General features: G+C 38.9%; 1 protein-coding gene across 2 annotated transcripts in view; it reads left to right on the top strand.

Moving 5' to 3' along the window:
• The window catches only part of CCNB3 (cyclin B3), a 49,625-nt gene that overhangs the window by 349 nt on the left and 27,199 nt on the right, over positions 1 to 22,077 (top strand). Inside the window, exons 2-6 of one of the 2 annotated variants that reach the window (XM_082716918.1) lie at positions 3,407 to 3,538; positions 5,703 to 5,789; positions 11,276 to 11,406; positions 17,116 to 20,017; positions 20,836 to 20,931. In XM_082716918.1, coding sequence (XP_082573044.1) covers positions 3,443 to 3,538; positions 5,703 to 5,789; positions 11,276 to 11,406; positions 17,116 to 20,017; positions 20,836 to 20,931 — 3,312 coding nt within the window. In that variant the 5' untranslated portion in view covers positions 3,407 to 3,442. Of the gene's footprint in view, positions 1 to 3,406; positions 3,539 to 5,702; positions 5,790 to 11,275; positions 11,407 to 17,115; positions 20,018 to 20,832; positions 20,932 to 22,077 lie in introns of both variants that reach the window. The other variant, XM_082716917.1, reaches the window with a different exon arrangement.

Below are 22,077 nucleotides of genomic sequence, written 5' to 3'. Positions count from 1 at the left end.
GTCAGTCAGCAGTTTGCGCGAAGTTGGGCAGGGAGTGTGTTTTCGAGGGTGAGATGGCAAAAGAAATGAGATTGTGTCCTAGCTTTCAGACAGAGCGAACAGTACAACATGCCTGAATCAGAGTACATTTACAAAAAAGTCTTTTCACAAGTGCAAGTGTAGAGGATCAGTTTCATCCACGGGAGGTATTTAAGTCTGTGCTACTTGCGGGACGTCTTTTGAATTACAGGTCGGAGGGTATGAAGGAGGATGGAAACGTGTGCTCTCTCTCTCTTGTTGTCGCTTTTATCTCCCCTGGCTCTCTTCTATTCCCTACTTCAACCGTTGCAGCTCTGGGCTTTCCCACTGCTTTGTGCTTTGGTCCACTTAGGATCCTAGAATGTCAGAGGTCAAAGGACCCTAGAACAGTGCTTCTTAAACTTTGAAGTACATACAAATCACCTAGGGGATACTGTTAACTTGCATTTTTAGATTTGGTAGGTCTAGCTTGGGGCTTGGGATTTTAAATTGCTAACAAGCTCCCAGGTGATGCTAATGTTGCTGGTCTGTTGACCATGGTTTGAATAGCTAGGTGACTCCTTTGGTCCCATTGTCTCATTTTCTTAGGTGGGGAAACAAAGGCCTAGAGAGGGAAAAGGGACTTGCCTAGCCTCATCCCTCCAGCCAGGGGTAGAGTCAGAGCTAGATCCTAGGCATTCTTCCCAGCCCAGTGCTGCTTTCATGGACACCATGCTGCATTCTCTCCCCAGTGTCTTGCTATCTGTAACCTGCTTTTAGATATAAAATGAAGTTGCTATTGTTTCCTGTAGACTGTCTTGATCTATAGTTTTGGAGTCTAAGCAACTGGGCTTCTAAATGAGCCCACTTGCCCCTCTTTGGGTTTTAGCACAAGTCCTGGGGTGCTCAGTGGAGTCTCCCACACTTATCAGTGTATACGTGTGGAAGATGGAAAGTCTGGAAAATGAAAAGGATTATAATTTTCTCATCCAAGTAACAGCCCGTTCTGTAGGTGGTAGAAGTCAAGAATGTTCTGCTGAATGTCCCTTAATGAAAGCTTGTTTTTAGTGGTGTCAATCCTCTCCTCCTTCCTAATGGCAGAGAAATGAGTTACTTAAGTCACCGTGCGTGCCCCCCAAAGCAAGTGATCAGTGTCAGGGAAAATGACGGTGGTGTATGAATACCATCTGAATAAGCTTATTCTCTCTGAGGTTTACTTACCCTGTGATATCATCAGCTGAAAGTTTTCTAGCCTGCTGAGTTCTATTTTTTCTTTCCCCTTGAAAGATAAAAGTTTCAGAACACGAGTCTTTGGTCATCCATAAAAAAATAGTCCGAGGTGTGAATAATAACAGCAGGGCAAGTGGTTTTCATAGAGCGCAGTTAAGGGTGGGTGCACCCAATTTGGCTTTATTGCTGCTTGGCTGAGTTTTGAAAGATGAGATGGAAAATAGGTTTGGGTTTGGGCGAAGAGAGGGAAAGTAAGATTCACCACTTATTTTGAGGGCCTACTGTGGGTTAAGTTTTGCACATACACATTTACTTCTGCGTCAGCAAGTAAGTGGTGGTATTCCTCTATTGCAAATGAGAAAATTAAGGCTCAAAGATGCTAAGTTGTCTGGTTTAGAAATCCAGTTGCTTCTTAAAAAAATATGTTCATTTTGTCTTCTTACACTACTACAATGCAGCCGTTCGCTTTGGACCCTGGACTGTTTTGGAGTGCTTTTGAGTATGATTGGAGAGACTTCCTGGTATTTTTATGAAGAGCCCTGGAAAGAGCTGGGGGATCTATGCTGCTTAATAGTTTGTCCTGTGTAGTAAGTCCCTTAACACATCGAGGCCTCTAAAATGGAAAAGAACTGTATTTGTATTGTGTACTCTTCCCAGTTTTGTTGTGAGGATCAACTGAGGTAATAAATGTAAAGGCACAGACTTGTACTGACTTTTCTTGACTGACAAAATCAGCCTTTCTTCTTTCTTAAACCTTTTCCTCAAGCTGCAGTCTTCTCTGCTTCCCTTTCTCACCAGCCTGGCCGCAGCCTAGCATTCAGCCCCTTTCTAACTCGTCCCCAATTACATTCTTTATATTCCACACTCCAGACAGCTGGGGTGTCCCTGCACAAGCTGTGCTCAGCATGTTCAAGCCTCAGCTTGAGAGCAGACTTTCTTTTCCGGGAAAGCTCCCCACTCTACTTGGGAACCTCTTTGTCATTTAAGTCTAGATTATGTATAACCTCTGCTATGAAGCCTTCTCCCACCCGTTTCCCCAAGAAGATTATTAACTTTCCATTGTGTTTCTCTAATACTTTTAATTTACTTTTATTAAATCATTTACCACATTTTAATGTTACATTTAGAGTTGTGCATGTGACTACTTATAGGATAAGATACATGATTTATTTGCATTAATATCACCATTGCTGGAAATACCTGGTACAGAATGGTAAACTTGTTGCATTGCTTTAGGGTCTTGCTTAGATGAGCCTGTTCTTTGTCAAATGCATTTGAATTTGAGATTGAATGTGGGTGAGTTTGGAAGGGCAGTTGCATCGGAGTGGGAGGGGGCTCTTGTATATTCAAAAACCGATTCCTCCTAATAATGGCATTTGCTCGAAAGACACCTAGGTGGATCCTAACTATTGAGGACTCACAAAAAAGAACCTTAAAGAATGTAGAATGAGGTCCCCAACCTAGATGGGACAAAGATAGGACTCTCTCAAGGGCTGTAATGACAGTTAAATTTTTATGTCAAGTGATTCTCAATAAGTTAATTCCTTCTATTGTTATCTCATCTTTTGAATTTTTTTTCCCTACCAGGTATCTCTGGAACCAGATTGCGGTTTCTTTTGGTTGAATGCAGTCTTTGAATACTCTGACCTATCAGACATATGTGTATGTTCGTGGTGTGTTCTAGCATCTTCTTTGTAGCTTCATTGTATTGCTGTGCCAGGACCCTATGCCTTTTAAAGAACATTAACCCTTCCAGCTCTCTTCTATATTATTTGATCTGCATGTTCTTGATCATTTTTAATGCATAACACTCATGTGATGTGTTCCCAGTGTTCCCCGGCCTAAACTAGGAGGCAGGCCACAGTTCCAGTGCCCACAGAGGATGACAGGCACTGTGCAGGGCTTTTTAGATAGAGTGTCTTGTTTAATTTGAACAGTGCCCTGCAGAGGTAGGTATACTTTTCTCCATTTTACAGATGAGATAACTGAAGCCCAAGGAGTTTGTCACTTGCCTAAGGTTAATTGTGGTAGAACTAAGATTTAAACACAGATCTGCCCAACTCAAAGTATATGTTCTTCTAGAGATCCTATAGAGAAACTGGGTATTCTCAGGAGTTTTCAGAGAGTTTGGCAGTGTTTCTGGTGAATGGTGTTTTAAAGAGTCCCTTTCTGATTGCAGCCCTATCTTGGAGAGACACTGCTGAACCTGTGAAAGATGCCACTGCCACTACCTTCCCAAAGCTCCAACCCTGAGACTAAGAAATCGCAGTCCAGCAAAATTGTGCCCAGTGATCATGGCCAGTCTGAAAAGGTTAGAGCACGCTGTCTCTCCCAACAGTGCTGGGAGTAGCTGCTTCCTGTTTTGGTTGAGTCCCTATCCTCACCCCTAAATCTTTCTGAATCTGTGTTGTTTAATCTGAGAAATTGGGAAGGAGTGGTAGCTCTTGTAGTTTAAGAAGACTAGCAAAGTAGGACTTGGTTTCTACGCGTGAACTCTCCTTTTCCACAAATGCATAGCTGAAATGAAGGGTGTCCTTCAAAAGCAAACAATACTCAGCTCTCATTAATGATCACGTCTATACTCTTAATTTCTGGGAGATGCTCAAAGTACCTTCCCAGGAGGCTGCTTGGTGCATCCTGGGGAGACTATGAAGATTAGGTCAACAAATGTATTATTATGCTTTTTATAGCTATTAAGTTTGAAGAAGGTGTCCATTTTGATGTTGTTTTTTGACCTTGTAGATAGTTTGACACTGTCATTCTGACTTTGTCACCGTACATATGTTAATCAGAGTTTTACTAAGACTGATGAATTGTCATTAAGGGAGTATTTCCTGGAGCAAACATCATTAAGCCAATTTAATTTCCTTGACTGGTTTTCTCTCAGCATAGGTAAACATTTTCTAATCATTTTCATTTTTTATTTTACTAAAATGATTTTCATGGAGGAGCTAAATTTTTTTATATATAAATTTGGCAAGAAAGATTTGATCAGATTTTTGGCCATCTCGAATTTGCTGATTAGAGTTCTGCCATATAAGTTTTGTTTTGTGGCAGTTATTTTTCCAAATCCAGCTTTCTGGGGGCACATTTTATAAATCTAAGTTTTATTGAGTTCACATTTACCTGTGAATTTTATTTGGGGCTGATTATTTCTACTGGTAATATTAAGTGGGAGTTGGATAGCAGATTGACAGTGTATTTCTTAGTTTATTTGTGAGATTTGTGTAACCACCAAATATTTTATTTTTGCTAATTATTTCCACTAGGATTATTTATCATGAACTAGATGAAAGACTAATAATTTACTGATTTCTTAGCTTAATCAGTTAGAAAACAGAAGTAATTCTTCTCGGCTCTTTCAGGATTGCTCTGCTATGCTAGATTGGTCTATTGTACTATGAATCCAATTCACTAAACTTTCTGATCACTTACTGTGTTACGTATTAACTGTTCATGAACAGTTCATGATGAAAAACAGAGCAAAAGATGGTGTGACCCTAATGCTCTGCTTCACATCATAGCAACTCTCTGATCTAAGTAGGTCAGGGTTCTCATTTCATAGAAGAAATTTGATACTTTGGAGGCTTTCACCAAAGAAAAACTATTAGAGAGTAGAAGAGCCCTACAGTGTGATTTACCCTAACCTGTAGCCCCACAGAAATGATCTTATTCATTTGGGAGTTGGGTAAGGCATGCACAGATAAACAATACCCAGAAAGAAAGCCCCCTTTGCTCCAAAATATTCACCTCTCTTCCCGTCCACTACCTCTCCTTCATAGACACTGACAATTAAAGGTTAATATGGATTACCAAACTCCTTTCTCAAAATACAAAATTTAGGCCAGCCAAGCACCTCTATACAGACTATAAAAAACACATATTCTCTCATTTGATCCTCAAATAAGGTTACCATTTCAATTTTACTGATAAGCAAATTGGGCCTGAAAGAGTAAGCGATTTGTCCAAGGTCAACAGCTAGTAAAGAGGTGATCCTGGACCAGTATCTAGGTATGTGTGTTATTGTCCTTATTGGGAATATCTTAAATACTTAACACAAGAGATACTTAAATATTTGTTACATTACTGAACAGATTTACTTGAGAGCATCCATATTAAAGGGATGACTAGGAATGGCAGGGTGGTGATGGTGGTTGTTAATTTTGGATCAGATAACCAAAAAGATGAGAGAACTAAGAGGAAAAACTTTACCAAGCCATTTTGCTCATTCTAGGGGTTACACTTAATATAATCATGCTAATTTTGTCCCCATGATCAATGATTACCTCCTTTAGAGACTCTCTAAGCAGCAGTGAGTGCCAAAATTTCCTTTTGTTGTAGTTTTTTGGGGTTTATTATATACATCTCTAGTTGCTTGGAGATTCTGGAGTTTCCCCTGAGCTCCACAGATGACCCAAAGCCCCTGAAAAGTATTCATTATTAGAGATCCTCATTTACCTCTTTTACTTTTTTAGAGAGGGGAGAATTACCAAGCAAAGATTTCTTCATCTTCACCTAAGAGACGATGCAAAAAGAGATCAGCTTTTGAAGATCTCACCAATGTGAGTACGCTAGTCCAGCCCCCTGCTATGGTTTTGCATATGGCTGAGATAACCTCTTCCTTAAGGGATCATTCTGGGTTACCGACACTGACCCTCTCTAGAATGTTGAGAGCCAATTTTACTTGGAATAAATGATCCAATTTTAGAACTGCAGGAGCTTTTTTGTTGGCACATACCATCTGTATTAATTTGTTGAACTTTCTGGAAGCAGCAGACAGAGTGATTATCAAATACAAAATTGTATATAATTGTATATAAATATAAGGGATCTTGCACTTATATTAAGTCCAGTCATGGCTCAACTAGCTGTCTAGGCCTTGGAGATAAGTATCTTGATGGATATATTGTAGTTCAAGGCAGTGTTTATCAATTCAAGCACTATGGGCATTTGGTGCAGTAGTTTTTCTATTATGTAGGACTGTCCTCAGCCACAGTATCTCTGGCATTAAATTCCGGCAGCATCCCATTCACAGTGACAATCAAAAATGCCCCCTGATGTACAGAACCATTGAGGACTACTGTTCCATGATCTGGTCTTCAATGTGGAGATTTGAGAAACTCAATTTTGAAGAGGATTGTTGAGTTTACTCATTTCTGGTATTATTAAGATACCATCAAAACCCAGCACTGATAGTTAAACTGTTACTAATTGAATGTAGAATTGGGCCAAAGGTAATCTTTGGTTTTAGAAAATAATAACGGATGACTACTGAGGGTTTACCAGGTGCCTGGCACTATTCTACGCACTTTTTCCTGTATCAACTCCCTTAATCCTCTTTTATTTCTGTAATGTAGATACCATAATTATGTCTACAGATCAGGACTTGCCCAATGTTGTTTTTGAAGTCTGTTTCATCTAGGATAGAGAGAACCCCAGTGAGCTATTCCTGCCCTCCATAGTAGGGTGTCCCTCTGTAGCTACCAGAATATTTGTATCTACTAGAAAATAATTTACCCCCTTGAGCAGGATTGGATAAGCATTGGCAAAGTTCTCTTCTTTGGATCTCTGCTCTTTAGATGCTGCTATGGGACCACCTTTGTACTAACATTGTCTCTTCCCCATACAGATTAGAACATTTATGATTGAGTTACAGCTTTCTGAATAATTTCAGATTTACTGTGGCTTGGTTGAAAGAGACCCTTTCCACACAGACCTGTAACGCTAGATTTGTTTCCTGACTTATTTCACCATGGATCTAGAAACTTGGCTGAAATAAGGTAGCCACACAAATCTGAAGCAGATGCAGCTCATGTTGGTGTGGCTTCCCTTGACCCCCAGAGTCCCTGATGGAAGAGCGGTGATACTGTGCAAAGCAAGTTCTCACAGCATAAGAGGTGATTTCTTGCTATGTCTCAGTCCTTTTTTTTTTCCATGAAGTTTATATTGCCATTCATAAAGAACAAACACAAGCTAATAGGAAATACATGCAGATATCATCCAGAGCCCTTCTGGTTCTCCAACTCAGTGCAATTATCTGTTAGGCCACATCTGTATCCAGGGTGGAATTGGGAGAAGCCAGGCATCTCTGAGCAGTAGCTCTGCCTCTAGCTTTTCAGAAACTCAGTCCAATTCCCTTTTGCATTCAAGTTTTGAAGATTCATTTTGGTAACCTTGAATGGTCTTTGGTATTTTCCAAAAAAAGTCCCATCACTACAATGTGCCTAAGCCCTTCCTAGGACTGGGTATTTCTGCAGATGTCTGAGCTCATCTATTTGAAGGTGTGGGCTCCTTTCTTTCTGAATTTTGAAGATCCCTTCTATGATTATTTGCTTCTTCCTGTTTGTATTCCTGTCAGTATACTAAGTCTCCATGTCCACACATCTGGTTTTTTTTTTTCCTCAGCATTCACCAGTAAAGTTCTGGCATGCCAAAGAGTTTATCTGTTTTAATTAATCTGTGTTTTTCTTTCCCTCACCTTTATCATTCCAGCATGGGAAAAACTTTTGATGTATAAGAGCTGGTCCTAAGCTGGTCCTCAGTAGACAAAGAGATAGGGTCTATATCCACATTTACTTAAATGATTTTGTGTCAGGAGGACACAACTTTCTTATTTTTTTGGTCAAACAGTTGTAAGGAAGTTCAGATTAGGGTCCCCTACCCTTGAGTTTAGTTAGATCTGAGATTATTAGTGCTTTGAACCTTCACATATGGCAAGTTGAGAATTTCACCCTGGGTGTTGGGGTCTTATCTCTCCTGCTGAGAAGGCAATTCTTTTCTAATTCTGAATCTCAGTTGCACATATAGGGAGTTTGTAAAACTTTAGGTAAGAAGTTAAAATGAAAACAGTACGAAACTATTTGAGAAGTAGAGGTGGATGACTTGAGGATCTAAGAAAGAACTCCCTGTTGGGTTGCAGTTACTTATTATGATCTGATGATACGAAGACATATTTTTAAATATTTCATTTAGAAATAATTTCAAGGTTACAAAAAGTTGCAAAAATAAGTAGTAGTACAAATGATATACATATACTCTTCACCTAGATTAACCTGTAGTTAACATTTTATCCCATTTGCTTACATACATCATGGCTTTTTACCCCTAAGTACTTCAGTGTATATTTCCTCAGAGAAATTGTCTTTTTAAAAAAAATTATTTATTTATTTGAGAGAGAGAGAGAGAGAGAGCAAGTGCGCGACTGCAAGCAGGGGGAGGAGCAAGAAGAGGGGGAGAGAGAGGATCTCAAGCAGATTCCCTGCTGAGCATGGAGCCCACATCTTGTTACCCTGAGATCATGACTTGAACTGAAACTAAGAGACCCCCAACTGACTGAGCTACTCAGGTGCCCCTGAGAAATTGTGTTATATAACCACAGTACTGTTAACAACTTTATAAATTTACATTGATACATTATTTTTATATAATCTATTATCCATAGTCCAGTTTTTTCAGTTGACCTTATAAGGTCAATGTTGTAAGTACTTTTACCCTCCAGTAGAGGATCCAGTGTAGTATCATTTACTTCTCATTTCTTTAGCTGCTTCTAAAAAAATGTGTATGTATTCTTTTTAAAATTTAAATTCAATTAATTAATGTATAATGTATTATTATTTTCAGAGTCTCTAGCTGCTTTTAATCTGGAAAGTTTCCATAGCCTGTCTTTGTTTTTCATTGACATAACCATTTTTGAAAAATACAGTCCCTTTTAAACACCCTTTTATTTATATTTAAAGTTTTACTTATTTATTTGAGGGAAGAGAGAAAGCATGCACAAAGGGAAAGGGAGAAGCAGACTCCCTGCTGAGCAGGGAGCCCAACTTTGGTCTCAGTCCTAGGACCCCCAAATCATGGCCTGAACTGAAGGCAGATGCTTAACCAACTCAGCAACTTAGGTACCTCTGGACACCCTTTTAAAAATAGGCCATTCCTCATTTTGTGTTTGTCTGATGTTCCCATGTCACTAGATTGATGTTACACATTCTTGGTTGGGATACTGTATAGGTGATACTCTGTCCTTTGTAGGATATCACATTTGGAGGCACATGATGTCCATCTGTCTCTCACTGGTGATATTAAATTTTAGTCACCCAGTCAGGATATTATCTGGTTCCCACTGTATAGTACTGTTTATTTTTTTTCCTCTTGCAGCTAATAAGTGGTGATACACTCTTAAGAGCCTGCAAATAATTTACTCTTCATCAAAATTTCCCCTAGATTTAGCATCCATTTATGATTTTTGTCTAAACCAAATCTTTATATACACATATACATATTGTGTACTTAAACATACATATATATATCTGTATACACAGATGTACACACATTTATACATATACCCATATACTCAGATGTATACATACATATACCTACTTAAGAAATCATGAATGTACACAGCTCCCATTCCAGTACACAGGGTTTTTCCTGGCATTCCCCAATCCATATTTGTATGTTCCTTCTTCTACAATGAGGACATCAACACATTTACTCAGTACTGTAACACAACTAAAAGGATTTCAAAATTACTTCATCCATACCACCATAATAAACCTGTTAAAAAGAGTTCCAGATTTGGGACACCTGGGTGGCATCAGTTGGGTGTCTGCCTTTGGCTCAGGCCATGATCCCAGGATCCTGGGATGAGTCCTGCATCCGGCTCCTTGCTCAGTGGGGAGCCTGCTTCTCCTTCTGCCTGCAGCTCTCCTTGCTTGTGCTCTCTCTCTCTCTGACAAATAAATAAATAAATAACTCTTTAAAAAAGAGTTCCACATTTATTTGCAATATTCTCTGCCACTCCACAAACCCATCCTCATTGAGGATGTGTATGTTGAGGGTATATAGTCAAAAACTGTGTTAACTTGGATTAGTTTTTTCTTCTGTTTTCTTTTTCTTTATCCCTTAGTGTGATTATGGTATTTGTTTGGAATATAATTAGGTTCAGTTTGTTTCATTTTAAAGCCATAACTTTTAAATGAAACAAACCTAACCTAATTATATTCCATTTTTACTGGTATTATTCAAAATCTCATGATCTCTTCTACTATTTGATAGAATTTGTTATGATTAGAGTTTATGGTGGAGCTCCCCAAAGCCCCATGTTAAATAAAAATCGTCAAACTGTGGAAGGAACCAAGATGCCCTTCAACAGATGAATGGATAAGGAAGATGTGGTCCGTATACACTATGGAGTATTATGCCTCCATCAGAAAGGACGAATACCCAACTTTTGTATCAACATGGACGGGACTGGAAGAGATTATGCTGAGTGAAATAAGTCAAGCAGAGAGAGTCAATTATCATATGGTTTCACTTATTTGTGGAGCATAACAAATAGCATGGAGGACATAAGGAGATGGAGAGGAGAAGGGAGTTGAGGGAAATTGGAAGGGGAGATGAACCATGAGAGACTGTGGACTCAAAACAATCTGAGGGGTTTGAAGCAGTAGGGGTTGGGAGGTTGGGGGAACCAGGTGGGGGGTATTAGAGAGGGCAGGGATTGCATGGAGCACTGGGTGTGGTGCAAAAACAATGAATACTGTTATGCTGAAAATAAATAAAAAAAATATCCCCTCAATGATGGGATAGATATTTCACAGGTAGTGTTGTCTTAGAGGCCTACCCTGAAAAGCTAGTCAATCTTGGTAAACCCAGGTAGCAAAGCCAGTTATGTTACATTTTCTCCCCTCTAAATGTCTCATGGAGTCAAAGTAGAATATGATATTAACAAAACATCTTTTGGGGACTTTTTCAGCCAGTATACCTGACATGGAGATCAGAACTACATTCTGTGTATCTTGGAATTACTTCAGGCTGCTATTTGGTTAATATGTAGCAGTACTACTATATTGCTAGCTTCCATTTTGATTGGTTGGCACTAGTGCCACATTGGTTGTGGGATGTTTTGATTATTACTCCTGGGAACACCCAAATGAAGTGTCCAAGGTGGGGATGTGGTTCAAAACTTTCCTATAAGTGCTACCTATTAGGTAATTTGTGGTTCTCTAGATTTCCTTGCTTCTTTCTCCCCCGCCTCCCATGTTTTTTGCAGGCTTCTCAAATTCAGCCTGCCCAGCTCAAGAAGGAAGCCAATAAGGAGTTTGTTAAGGATGTTTCCAAGAAGATAAAAGGGAACACACCTGCTCTTGGGTTGGCCAAAAACAATGAGCTGAATACGGAAAGGTGAGTAAGAAGAGACTCAGATGGTAGTATTTTTAGACGGTAAAGAAGAGTATGTGACATCTTTTGACCTCCTGTTGTCCTCCACTGAGAACATGCTTAGTGAGCCATAGTGGTGATTGCTACACTAACCCTTAGGTGCTGCGGTGAGCCCAGATGTGCTTGCTGAAGTGTTATGGGCCTCTTCTCTCTCTTTCCATGGCATGTGCATATTGAAGGAGCCGTTGTCATTGGGAAGTTTGCCAAAAAGTCTAGTGCTCATCTTTTCTTTCTTTTAGTAATTCAGTCCCTGTTTGAGCTAGTCTGTGCTTGAGATTGCGGTGGCAATTTTCCAGGGGATACTCAGCAGCTGGCTGATAGCTTGCCAGTCTGCTTATCTCATTAGAAGCTTTTGGGAGAGGTTTGTCCCTTGTTACTGGAGAGAAATTACTATCTCTCTAGGCCAAAAACCCATGTTTTCCAGATGTTGCAGGGATCTGTTCACAGGTTCTGCAAGTAGATATGAGTACTTTCATTTGGGTTAGAAAAAGGATTTACCTCTAGGAAAACTTATTAGAAGAAGAGTTAGAGGGTGAAGTGAGTCTTTTCTATAACTTCTCCTCATCCTGGTGGGAATTACTTTCAGGAAAGAAAAGAATAAATTAGCTAGGATTAAGCATGGGTTCCAAAGGGTAAGAGAAAAAGTTGGGGAATTCCAGGAAATTAACATGGTAGGTCTACAAGACACTTTTCTAATTATCTAGCCAAAGAAATCAAACCAGATAGCATTTATCCCTACTTAGTTTTTTTTCTGAAATGAAATTCCTGGGATTTCTATGTGTATTTTGACTTTAATTCCCTGAATTATTTTCTTCTGATTTTCTTTTATAATTCTGACTTCAGCAGGGAAATCCTTACAAAGTACCATAAACATTCTTGCCTTCATTTAGGGTTCAGTGGAAGGGATCTTAATTAATAACACTAGAATTAGTGGCTGACATTTATTGAGAACTCACTATAATCACACATTTTTCTAAGTGGGCTTTTTTTTGCCAACAGCTTTGTTGAGATATAATTTACATACCATACAATTCTTCCATTTAATGTGTATAGTTCACACATTATGTACTGAAAGCTTTCAGTATATTTGAAGTTATGTAGCCATCACCACAATGAATTTTAGAACATTTTCATAAATCAAAAAAAAAAAAAAACCAAAACCCCAAAACAACAACAAAAAACCCCTTCAACCAATATCTTTAGCTACCACCTCTCAATTCCCCCATCCTTCCCAGCTCTAGGCAATCACTAACCTTGTTTCTGTTTCTATAGCTTTGCCTATTCCGGGCATTTCATATAAATGGAACTATGCAATGTGTGGTCTTATGTGTCTAGCTTTTTTCATTTAGTATAGTGTTTTCAAGCTTCATTCACATTGTTTCAGGTTTCATTACTTTTTGTGGACCAATAATATCCCATTGTGTGAATATACTTTACTTTCCTTATCCATTCTTCAGTTGGTGGACATTTGGATTGTTTCGACCTTTTGCTTATTGTGAATAATGTGGCTATGAACATTTGTGTACAAGTTTTTTTTTGAACACCTATTTTTGATAATTTTGTGTATATACCTAGGAATGTAATTGTTGGGTCATATGGTAATTCTGTGTTGATCTCAATGAGGAGCTACCAAACTGTATTCCATAGTGGTGACACTATTTTACATTCCTACTAACACTGTATGAGGGTTTCCAATTTTATACATCCTTGCCAACCCTTACTATTTTTTTTTATCATGGCCATTCTAATGGATGTGAAGTGGAATCTCACTGCTTTAGATTTGTATTTTTATTTTGTTTTTTAAAATTTTGTTTATTTATTTGACAGAGAGAGCATAGGCAGGGGGAGTTGCAGGCAGAGGGAGAGGGAGAAGTAGGCTTCTAGCTGAGCAGGGAGCCTGATACGGGGCTCCATCCCAGGACCCTGGGATCATGACCAAGCTGAAGGCAGATGCTTAGCCACCTGGGCCACTCACGTGCCCCCAGATTTGCATTTTTCTGATGACTAATGATATTGAGCATCCTTCATGTGCTTATTGCCTTTTGCATACCTTTTGGAGGAATATCTATTCAGATCATTTGCCCATTTAAAAAATCTAGTTTTTGAGCTTTTCATTTTTAAGTTGTAAGAGTTCTTTATAATTTTTAGCTATAAGTCTCTGATCAGATACGTAATTTGCAAATATTTTCATCTGTTCTGTGAGTTGTCTTTTCATTTTCTTGTTGGTATCCTTTGAGGCACAAAAGTTTTTAATTTTGTTGAAGTTCCATTTATTTTTTTCCTTTGTTCCTTATGCTTTTGCTTTTGGTGTTCTATATAAAAGACCATTGCCAAATCAGAGGTTACAGAAATTTAAGATTTTCTTTGCAGAGCTTTAAAATTTTAGCTCTTTAGGTTATTGACTCCTTTTGAGTTCATTTTTGTTGTTAGTGTGTGTTAGGGGTCTAACTTCATTGTTTTACATGTAGATATCCAGTTGTCCCAGCACTATTTGTTAAAAAGACTAATCTTTCTCCACCAAATTATCTTGGCATCCTTGTCAAAAATCAAATGACTGTAAATGAAAGTGTTTATTTCTGAAGTCTCAATTTTATTCCTTCAATCTACACATCTGCCATTATGCCAGTACCACATATCGTGACTGTTGTTGCTCTGTAGTACATTTTGAAATTAGGAAGTGTGACTCTTCCAACTTGTTCCTCTTTTTCAAGACTGTTTTGGCTATTCTTGGTTCTTTGCAATTCCTTACAAATTTTAGAATCAGCTTGTCTGTTTCCACTGGGATGTTTACAGAAGTTGTCTTGAATCTGTAAATCAGTCTGGGGAGTATTGCCATCTTAATACTAACTCCTCCAACCCACAAACATGGGATGTCTTTTCATTTATTTAGACCTTTAAATTCTTGCAACGTTTTTGTAGTTTTCAGAATATAAGTTTTGTACTTCTTTTGTTGAATTTATTTCTAAATGTTTTATTCTTCTCGATGCTGTTGTAAATGGGTTTGTTTTCCCAATTTCTTTTTCATACTGTTCATTTCAAGGATATAGGAATATATATGATTTTGGCATATTGATCTTGTATCATGGAACCTTGCTAAACTTGTATATTAGTTCTAATAGTTTTTGGGTATATTCCTAGGATTTTCTATATGTAAATTATATCATCTGCTAATACACAGTTTTACTTCTTCCTTTTCAATCTGGAGGCCTTTTGTTTTATTTTTTTGCCTAGTTGCCCTGGCTAGAACCTCTAGTACTATGTTGAATAGAAGTATCAAGAGTTTGACATCCTTGTCTTCTAAGAATTGGGTGACCGACTTATTCTGGTTTTCCTAAGATTTGCCCAGTTTTAATACTGAGACTCTTGCATCCCCAGAACCCTCTCAGTCACAAAGAGAGTTGGTTACTCTATCAGGGAAGCCTACTCTGATCACCCCAGATCTATGGTATCATAGATACTCAATACCTATTTCCTATACTAATGTTTCTTAAGAGCTGGATTTGAAGAGGCAGACAGGAGCCAGATCACTAGGGCCTTGCAGATCATGGCTAAGAGTTTGGAATTTATTCAGAGAATAGAGGGATTTTGTCCTAAAGCATCAACAATGCTATATGAGTTATATACTGCTATACTACAACTTCCCACCCTCTAAAGAAGAGTTGGATATCCTGTCTTTTCCCTGATCTTAGGGGGAAATCACCCGTCTCTCACCATTAAGTACAATGTAAGCTTTGGGTTTTCATAGATGCCCTTTGTGAAGTTGAGGAATCTCTTTTCTATTCCTAGTGTATTAATTCCTTTATCATGAAAGGGTTTTGTATTTTGTCAAATGATTTTTCTGAATCTATTGAGATGATCATGTGGCTTTTGTTTTCTATTCCATTAATATGGTTTGATACATGAATTGAATTTTGGATGTTAAATTAATCTTGTATTCCTGGGACAAATCCCACTTGGTCATGGTGCATAATACTTTTATGTGTTGCTGGATTTGATTTGCTAGTATTTTGTGGAGGACTTTTGCACCTATATTTTTAAGAGATACAAGACTATAATTTTCTTGTGATATCTTTGTTTTTGGTATCAGAGTAATATTGGCTTCATAGAATGAGTTGGTAACTGTTCTTATATCTTCAATTTCTTGGGGTGGTTTACGAGGAACTGGTATTGATTTAGATGTTTGGTAGACTTCCCCAGCAAAAACTTCTGGGCCTGGACTTTTCTCTGTGGGTAGTTTTTATATTAATTCAATATTTTTTGTGTTATAAGTCCACTCAGATTTTCTATTTTCTTTTAAAGTCAGTTTTGGTAGTTTGTGTCTTCTTAGGAATTTGTCCATTTTATCTAGCTAAACTGATTTATTGATATACATTTAGTTTTGAACTGTTCTTTGTTTTACATGTTTTTATTGCATATTAATTAATCAAATCTTCACAACAGCCCTATAAAGGAGGTAATACGATTCCCATTATATAGCCGAAAAAAGTGAAGCACATTTAACTTGCCCAGTGTCACCTAGCCAGTAGGTGGAGGAGTCAGGATTTGAATCCAGGCATTTTAGCTCTAGAAGGCATACTCTTTATCATAACTAGGTTATCTGAAGGCTGTTCTCACCAGGAAGGACCTGGAATCTATCTAGGCACTGTGGAACCTCTCTAGGCACTTCCTTAAAAAAAAATACAGTGATTTTTAAATTATATATATGGGGTTGTACAGCCATTACCACTATCTAATTTTATAACTTTTTAACCCCCACCCCCAAAAAAAGGCCTGACCCCATTAGTAGTCCCTTTCCTTTCCCAGCCTCTCATTCTACCCCACTTCCCTGCCCTTTTCCAGCTATAGGCAACCACCAATCTATTTTCTTTTATGGATATACCTCTATGGTTATGTCTATTCTGGACATTTCATAAAAATGGAATCAGATGATATCTAGTTTGGGGGGCATTTACTCTTGTTCAGACTGATGATTGTATTTGCCTTAAATTCTCTCTTATTCTGATTTCTAGTCCTCCAGTGATTTGGTCACACTAGGTTAGTTACTAATTGGACATGAAATCCTATTCAAAACAAAGCTTTGAATCTGGTCCTTGTGAACAAATGTCCATTGTGGTCTTTTTATTTTCTCCACTGGGAAAGTATCTCATGAATAGCTTAGGTTGAAGGGGATGTGGTTAGATACCACCAACATTAAGTACCAGTCCACCTTTCTTTTTTAAGCCTTCCTAAGCTCTCTCTTATAATTTTCTCACAAGCCTTCAAACAATATTAATTTCAGCCTACATTTTACCGGATGCCTGGTGCTGATGGACAAAGATAAATAAATGTAGCTACTGAGGGAGACTGATATAATAGCAAATAACTCATACAGTGTGGTTTTAGAATAAAGACTTTGTATATAAATAAAGGAAAAAATTCATATATAGTAAAGCACAACATGGATTTTAGGGGAAATTTTTCAGAAAAGTGTGAGAACCTAGGCCATAGAAACTATACAGGGTGCTACTTAGTTGATTCTCTATGGTACCATTTGATTTTTACCCTTTAATCTAGCCCTTGAGGTTGAAGCCCTTTCCCCTTTTATAACTTTGGTAAATATAGCAACAAAATGAGATGGTTGGTGGGGATTCTAGGAACTACATTCTTCTTACTCAGACATTGTTTCCTTTACAGTTATAAGCCAGAACCTTCACCACTAGTAGTTTCTACTACCCTGGTACCAAATATTATGGAGAAACCACTAAGTCTGGAGATATCTACCATCTCTAAAACAACCACTACTGAGGAGGTATCATTTTTCAAAAAGCCATTGATTTTAAAAGAGGAACTCATTACTGAGGACACAAGCCTTTTCAGGAGGTCATTTTCTTTAAGAAAGTCCACAAATCAGGGGGAGATATCCCTCATGGATAGGCCACCATCCTTACAGGAGGAGGCTGACAGCAATGATGAGTTTGTTGTAGAGCCAATGACTTTTGGGAAGAAGCTTAAGACTGAGGAGGCAGACATCACCAAAGGAACATTATCCTTAAAGAAGATGAGCACATATCAGGGGGACTTGGCTTTGCAGGACATCACTTTTGAAGAGAATTCCTTCATTATGGAGCCAACAAACTTTAGAAAGAAGCCTAAAACAGAGGAGGCAACCTCCATCAAGAAGGTGTTATCTTTAAAGAAGAAGAAGTATACCACTCAGGGGAAAGTGTCCCACATGAAGAAACCACTAGTGTTGCAGAAGACCACTTCTGAAGAGGAGTCTCTCATTGAGGAGCCACTGACTTTCAATAAGAAAGCTACCAGCAAGGAGGCAGGCTTCATCTTGAGGCCATTATCTTTAAAGAAGAAGTGTACTATTCAAGGGCAGATGGATCACTTGAAAAAGCCATTAGAATTGCAGAAGACTATCTCTGGAGAGAAGAAACTCATTAAAGAGCCATTGTCTTTTAAAAAGAAGCCTAACTCTAAGGAGTCTCTCTTCCAGGAACCATCTGCATTGCAAGAGAAGCACACCACTAGTGGGGAGGTGGTCCTCTTGAAGAAGCCACAGGCATTGCAGGAGGAGGACACTAAGGATAAATTTCTTATGGAGCCAATGTCCCTTAGGAAGAAATGTACTACCAAGGAGACAAATCCCACCAAGAAGTCATTACCTGTAAAGAAGTGTACCATTCAGGGGAAGATGTATCACTTGAAGAAGCCACTAGTATTGCAAAACACCACATCTGGAGAGAAGTCATTCATTAAGGAGCCACAATCCTCTAAGAAGAAGGACACAACTGAGGAGTCCCTTTTCCATGAGTCATCCATGTTACAAGAGAAGCACAGCATGGAAGAGGAGGTGTCCATCTTGAAGAAGGCCTTGACCTTGCAAAAGACTCTAACTGAGGAGGAGTCACTTTTAAAGGATACTTTGACTTTTAAGAAGAAACGTACCATTGAGGAGGCAATCCCCACTGTAAAGCCATTATCTTTAAAGAAGAAAAAGTGTACCAGTCAGGGTAAGGTGTCCTACTTGAAGATGCCACTAGTATTGCAGATCACCTCTGGAGAGAAGTCACTCATTAAGGAGCCCTTGTCCTTTAAAAATAAGTCTACCACTGAGGAGGAGTCTCTCATCCGGGAATCACCTGTGTTCAAAGACAAGCATACCATGCAGGGGGAGGTGGCTCTTTTGAAGAAGCCAGGGGCATTGCAGGAGAATGTTGATGGTGAAGATGAATTTCTTATAGAACCAGTTCCCTTTAGGAAGAAAGGTATCAGAGATGAGGTGGTCTCTACCAAGGAAACTTTATCTATAAAGAAGAAAAAGTGTGCCAGTCAAATAATGATGTCCATCTGCCAAGAACTGTTGGACTTGCAGAATATGATTAGCAAAGATAAGGATTCTTTCTTTATGGAGCCAGTGTCACTTAGGAAGAAGTCTTCAACTGAGGAGACAATCCTTACCAAGACACCGTTATCTTTAAAGAAAAAGCAAATCACTCAGGGGAGAATGTCCCTCTTAAAGAAGCCACTGGTCTCAGAGGACACCACCTCTGAAGAAGAGTCAGTCTTTAAGAAGCTATTGCCCTTTAATAAAAAGTCTGTAACTGAAGAGGAACTTCTCTTCCAGGATCCATCTCTTTTGAAAGAGAAGTACACCACTCTGCAGGAGGCGTCCCTCTCAACTAAGCCACTGGCCTTGCCAGAAAAGACCACCACTGAAGAATTGTATATTAAGGAACTATTGACTTTAGAGGAGAAGCCTACTACTGAGGAGGAATTTCTTTCTCCAGAGCCATTTTCATTGCATGTTAAACCTACCAACAAAGATGAGTCCCTCTTCTGGAAGGCTTTGGGTTTGCAGAAGACTGATACCAAAGAGGATTCCTTGAAGGAGCTGTTGGACTTGCAGGAGAAAAGCACTACTGAAGAGGAATCTCTTTTAAATAAACCATCAGTTCTGAAGGAGGAAGTCTCCACTGAGGTGGCAACAAGCACTGAGGAGCAGTTATCTTTAAAGAAGAAACCCATTGCTCCGGGGGAGGTGTTCCTATTGAAGAAGCATTTGGCCTTGCAAGAGAATATCACCAATGAAGAGTCCCTTATTAAGCAACCACTGGCTTTTCAGAAGCCCAGCATTGAGGAGACCATCCCAAGGGAGTCCTTGGCCTTGCAAGAGAATCCCACAGTCGAGGAAGAGGCTACCCCGTGGGGGCCCTTGGCCTTGCAGGAGAAGCCCAGCAGTGGGAAGGAGACCATCTTCAAGGAGCCTTTTCAGGAGAAACCTACGCTCAATGAGACATTCCATGTCAAGGAAACATTTACATTGGATGAGAAACCCACCACTGGGAAGGAGTTGTCCCTAAAGGAGCCATTGGCCTTGCAAGAGAATACCACCCAAAAGGAAGATAACTCTCTCAAAGATTTCCTGATCCTCCAGGCTGAAACCAGCTCACATGTGTCCAGCATAGCCCCTGAATCCAGAACAGGCATGTCCAGTGTGGGCAAGTTCAATACCACAAGCACATCCAGTGCTTGTGAATCTAGTTCCAATAAGCCTTCTTCATCTTGGGGCAAGAAGTCACAGAAGGAGGTATTCTTTCTCTTTCTTCTTAAATTAGATGATGTGTTCTTTGTTGTCCTGTAGGTAGCTGCTAGCAAAGAGATTTTTTTTGCCTTCCTAAGTAATTGATCTGTATATAGTAGGCTATAGTAAATCAGGCTAGCCTTGTGGGATCTCTTGACTTTCCAATTGGAATTAAAATACACCCAAACAATTAGAAAGTATTTATTACAGGAGTACCCACAAGGATCTGGAATATTTGTGTGTGTAAACTACCTTTCTTAGTAATTGCAATCTGCATTACAGTAGACTCCAGTCAAAGATGAGTAAAGCCCACAGAAGCATCTCCCAAGGAAGTTGGTATTTAAGTTGAAAATTGGAAGGATGAAGGAATGAGATTTGGCAAAAAGGAGGAGAAATACCCCTCTTGTAGATAAAACAAACTGGGTAGAAGTGTAGAAGGGAGGAAAAGGCTACCAAGAAGATGAATTGGGTTAGATCAAAGCATTGGGACAAAACAAGTGACCTAAGAAGATATATGACACAAGTTGGAATAGTAAAATAAGAGTGTTTTTCCTGGAGAGTCTTGAGCTTACCTGTAAAAATGATGCCTAGTTCCTAGGGCAGAGCAGTCATGTGCAAGAAGGATTAAACATTTCTTGGTCATTTAGCAGCATGAGTATTGAAGGACCAAGGGGGTGCTCTGTTGTGGCCCAGGATATATGGGGCTTGAGGAAACTTAGCAGAAGATGACACTGGGAAGAAAGGAGGGCATGCTTTATGTGTATGTGCTAAGCCTTCTTTGGAATCTTTCTCCCTCTAACATCTTTTTGGTGATTTCCAAGCAGATAACTGCATCGGAGGATATTGACAATAACTACAGTGATCCATTTTTCAACCCCATATATGCCAAGGATATCTTCAGTTACATGAAGGAGAGAGAGGTATGTAGGTGGCTGTTGGAGTGGAACAGTTTCTAGGTCTCATTTCCTCATCATTCCATCCTTCAAAATGCAAGTTGAAAGGGGATGTAATAATGATGATTACAATAATAACAGCAACAACTGACATCTACTGGTAGCTTACCATAAGTTAGACATTGGGGCTAAAGTGTTTATAGACATTATCTTGTTTAATTCTCCCAATAACTTCATGATGGTAGGTATTATTATCTCCTTTTTATAGATTGGAGAAACTGCTCAGAATCACACAACTAGTATATGGTAGAGCTGGAATATGGGCTAAAAGTCTGATGACCTTGAAGACCATTAAGTCTGCATCTCTAATTGTTGAGGAGACAATCTCAGACACAAAAATAGTAGTTGTCTTCTGAGTGGCTGCTCTTAAAGATCTTTTCCCTTCTCTATGCAAGTTTCTGGTGACATATGTGAAATCACTCTCCAAACTGGTGACACTTTCTTCCTCTTTAAAATCAGCCAGTTTCCTTGACCACTAAAATTCATTGATGGCAAATTTTCTTCTCTCTCTCATTCTTTCTCTCTCTCAATGAAACAGAGGGACCAAGATTATCTAACAACTAAAATTTTAGCAGGCTATGCATAAGAGCGAGGATGAATATCTTGTCTTCTCTCTACAGACATAACATTTGATTAACTGACTCCAGATCCTTTACTTTTTTCTGGCATAGCTTGGAGGAAGTAAGAGATAACTTTGTTATACTACATGCATGGGCCTTAGCTCAGTGGTGTCAGTTTCACTTGAGATCTTGTTAGGAATGCAGAAATCTAGCCTCATCCAGGCCTTCTAAATTAGAATATGAATTTTAAAGATCCCCAGGTGGTATATGTGTTAAAGTTTGCAAAGCACTGCTCTACTTTAGATTAAATTGCAAAGAAGGGGTGGAACCTCTTTGGTATTTATTGATAGGTATATTCCTGTCCATATTCCATAGTCCCCCTAGGCTCCTCCATATCTACCCTGATGCTTGAATATGATGTGCATCCATTTCCCAAGCATTACTAGAACTTGTCTGGAAGAGGAGACTTTGATTGGCTGATACCAGCCAATCTGATACCAGCTGAAAATAATGAGTTAGAACTGAAGAAGTTAATTACATTGTGACAATTTCT

Source organism: Mustela nivalis, assembly GCF_964662115.1.
Source record: "Mustela nivalis genome assembly, chromosome: X".
Classification (NCBI taxonomy): Eukaryota; Metazoa; Chordata; class Mammalia; order Carnivora; family Mustelidae; genus Mustela; species Mustela nivalis.
The sequence above is the reverse complement of the archived record's forward strand: the minus strand, read 5'-3'. Positions and strand labels throughout refer to the sequence as shown.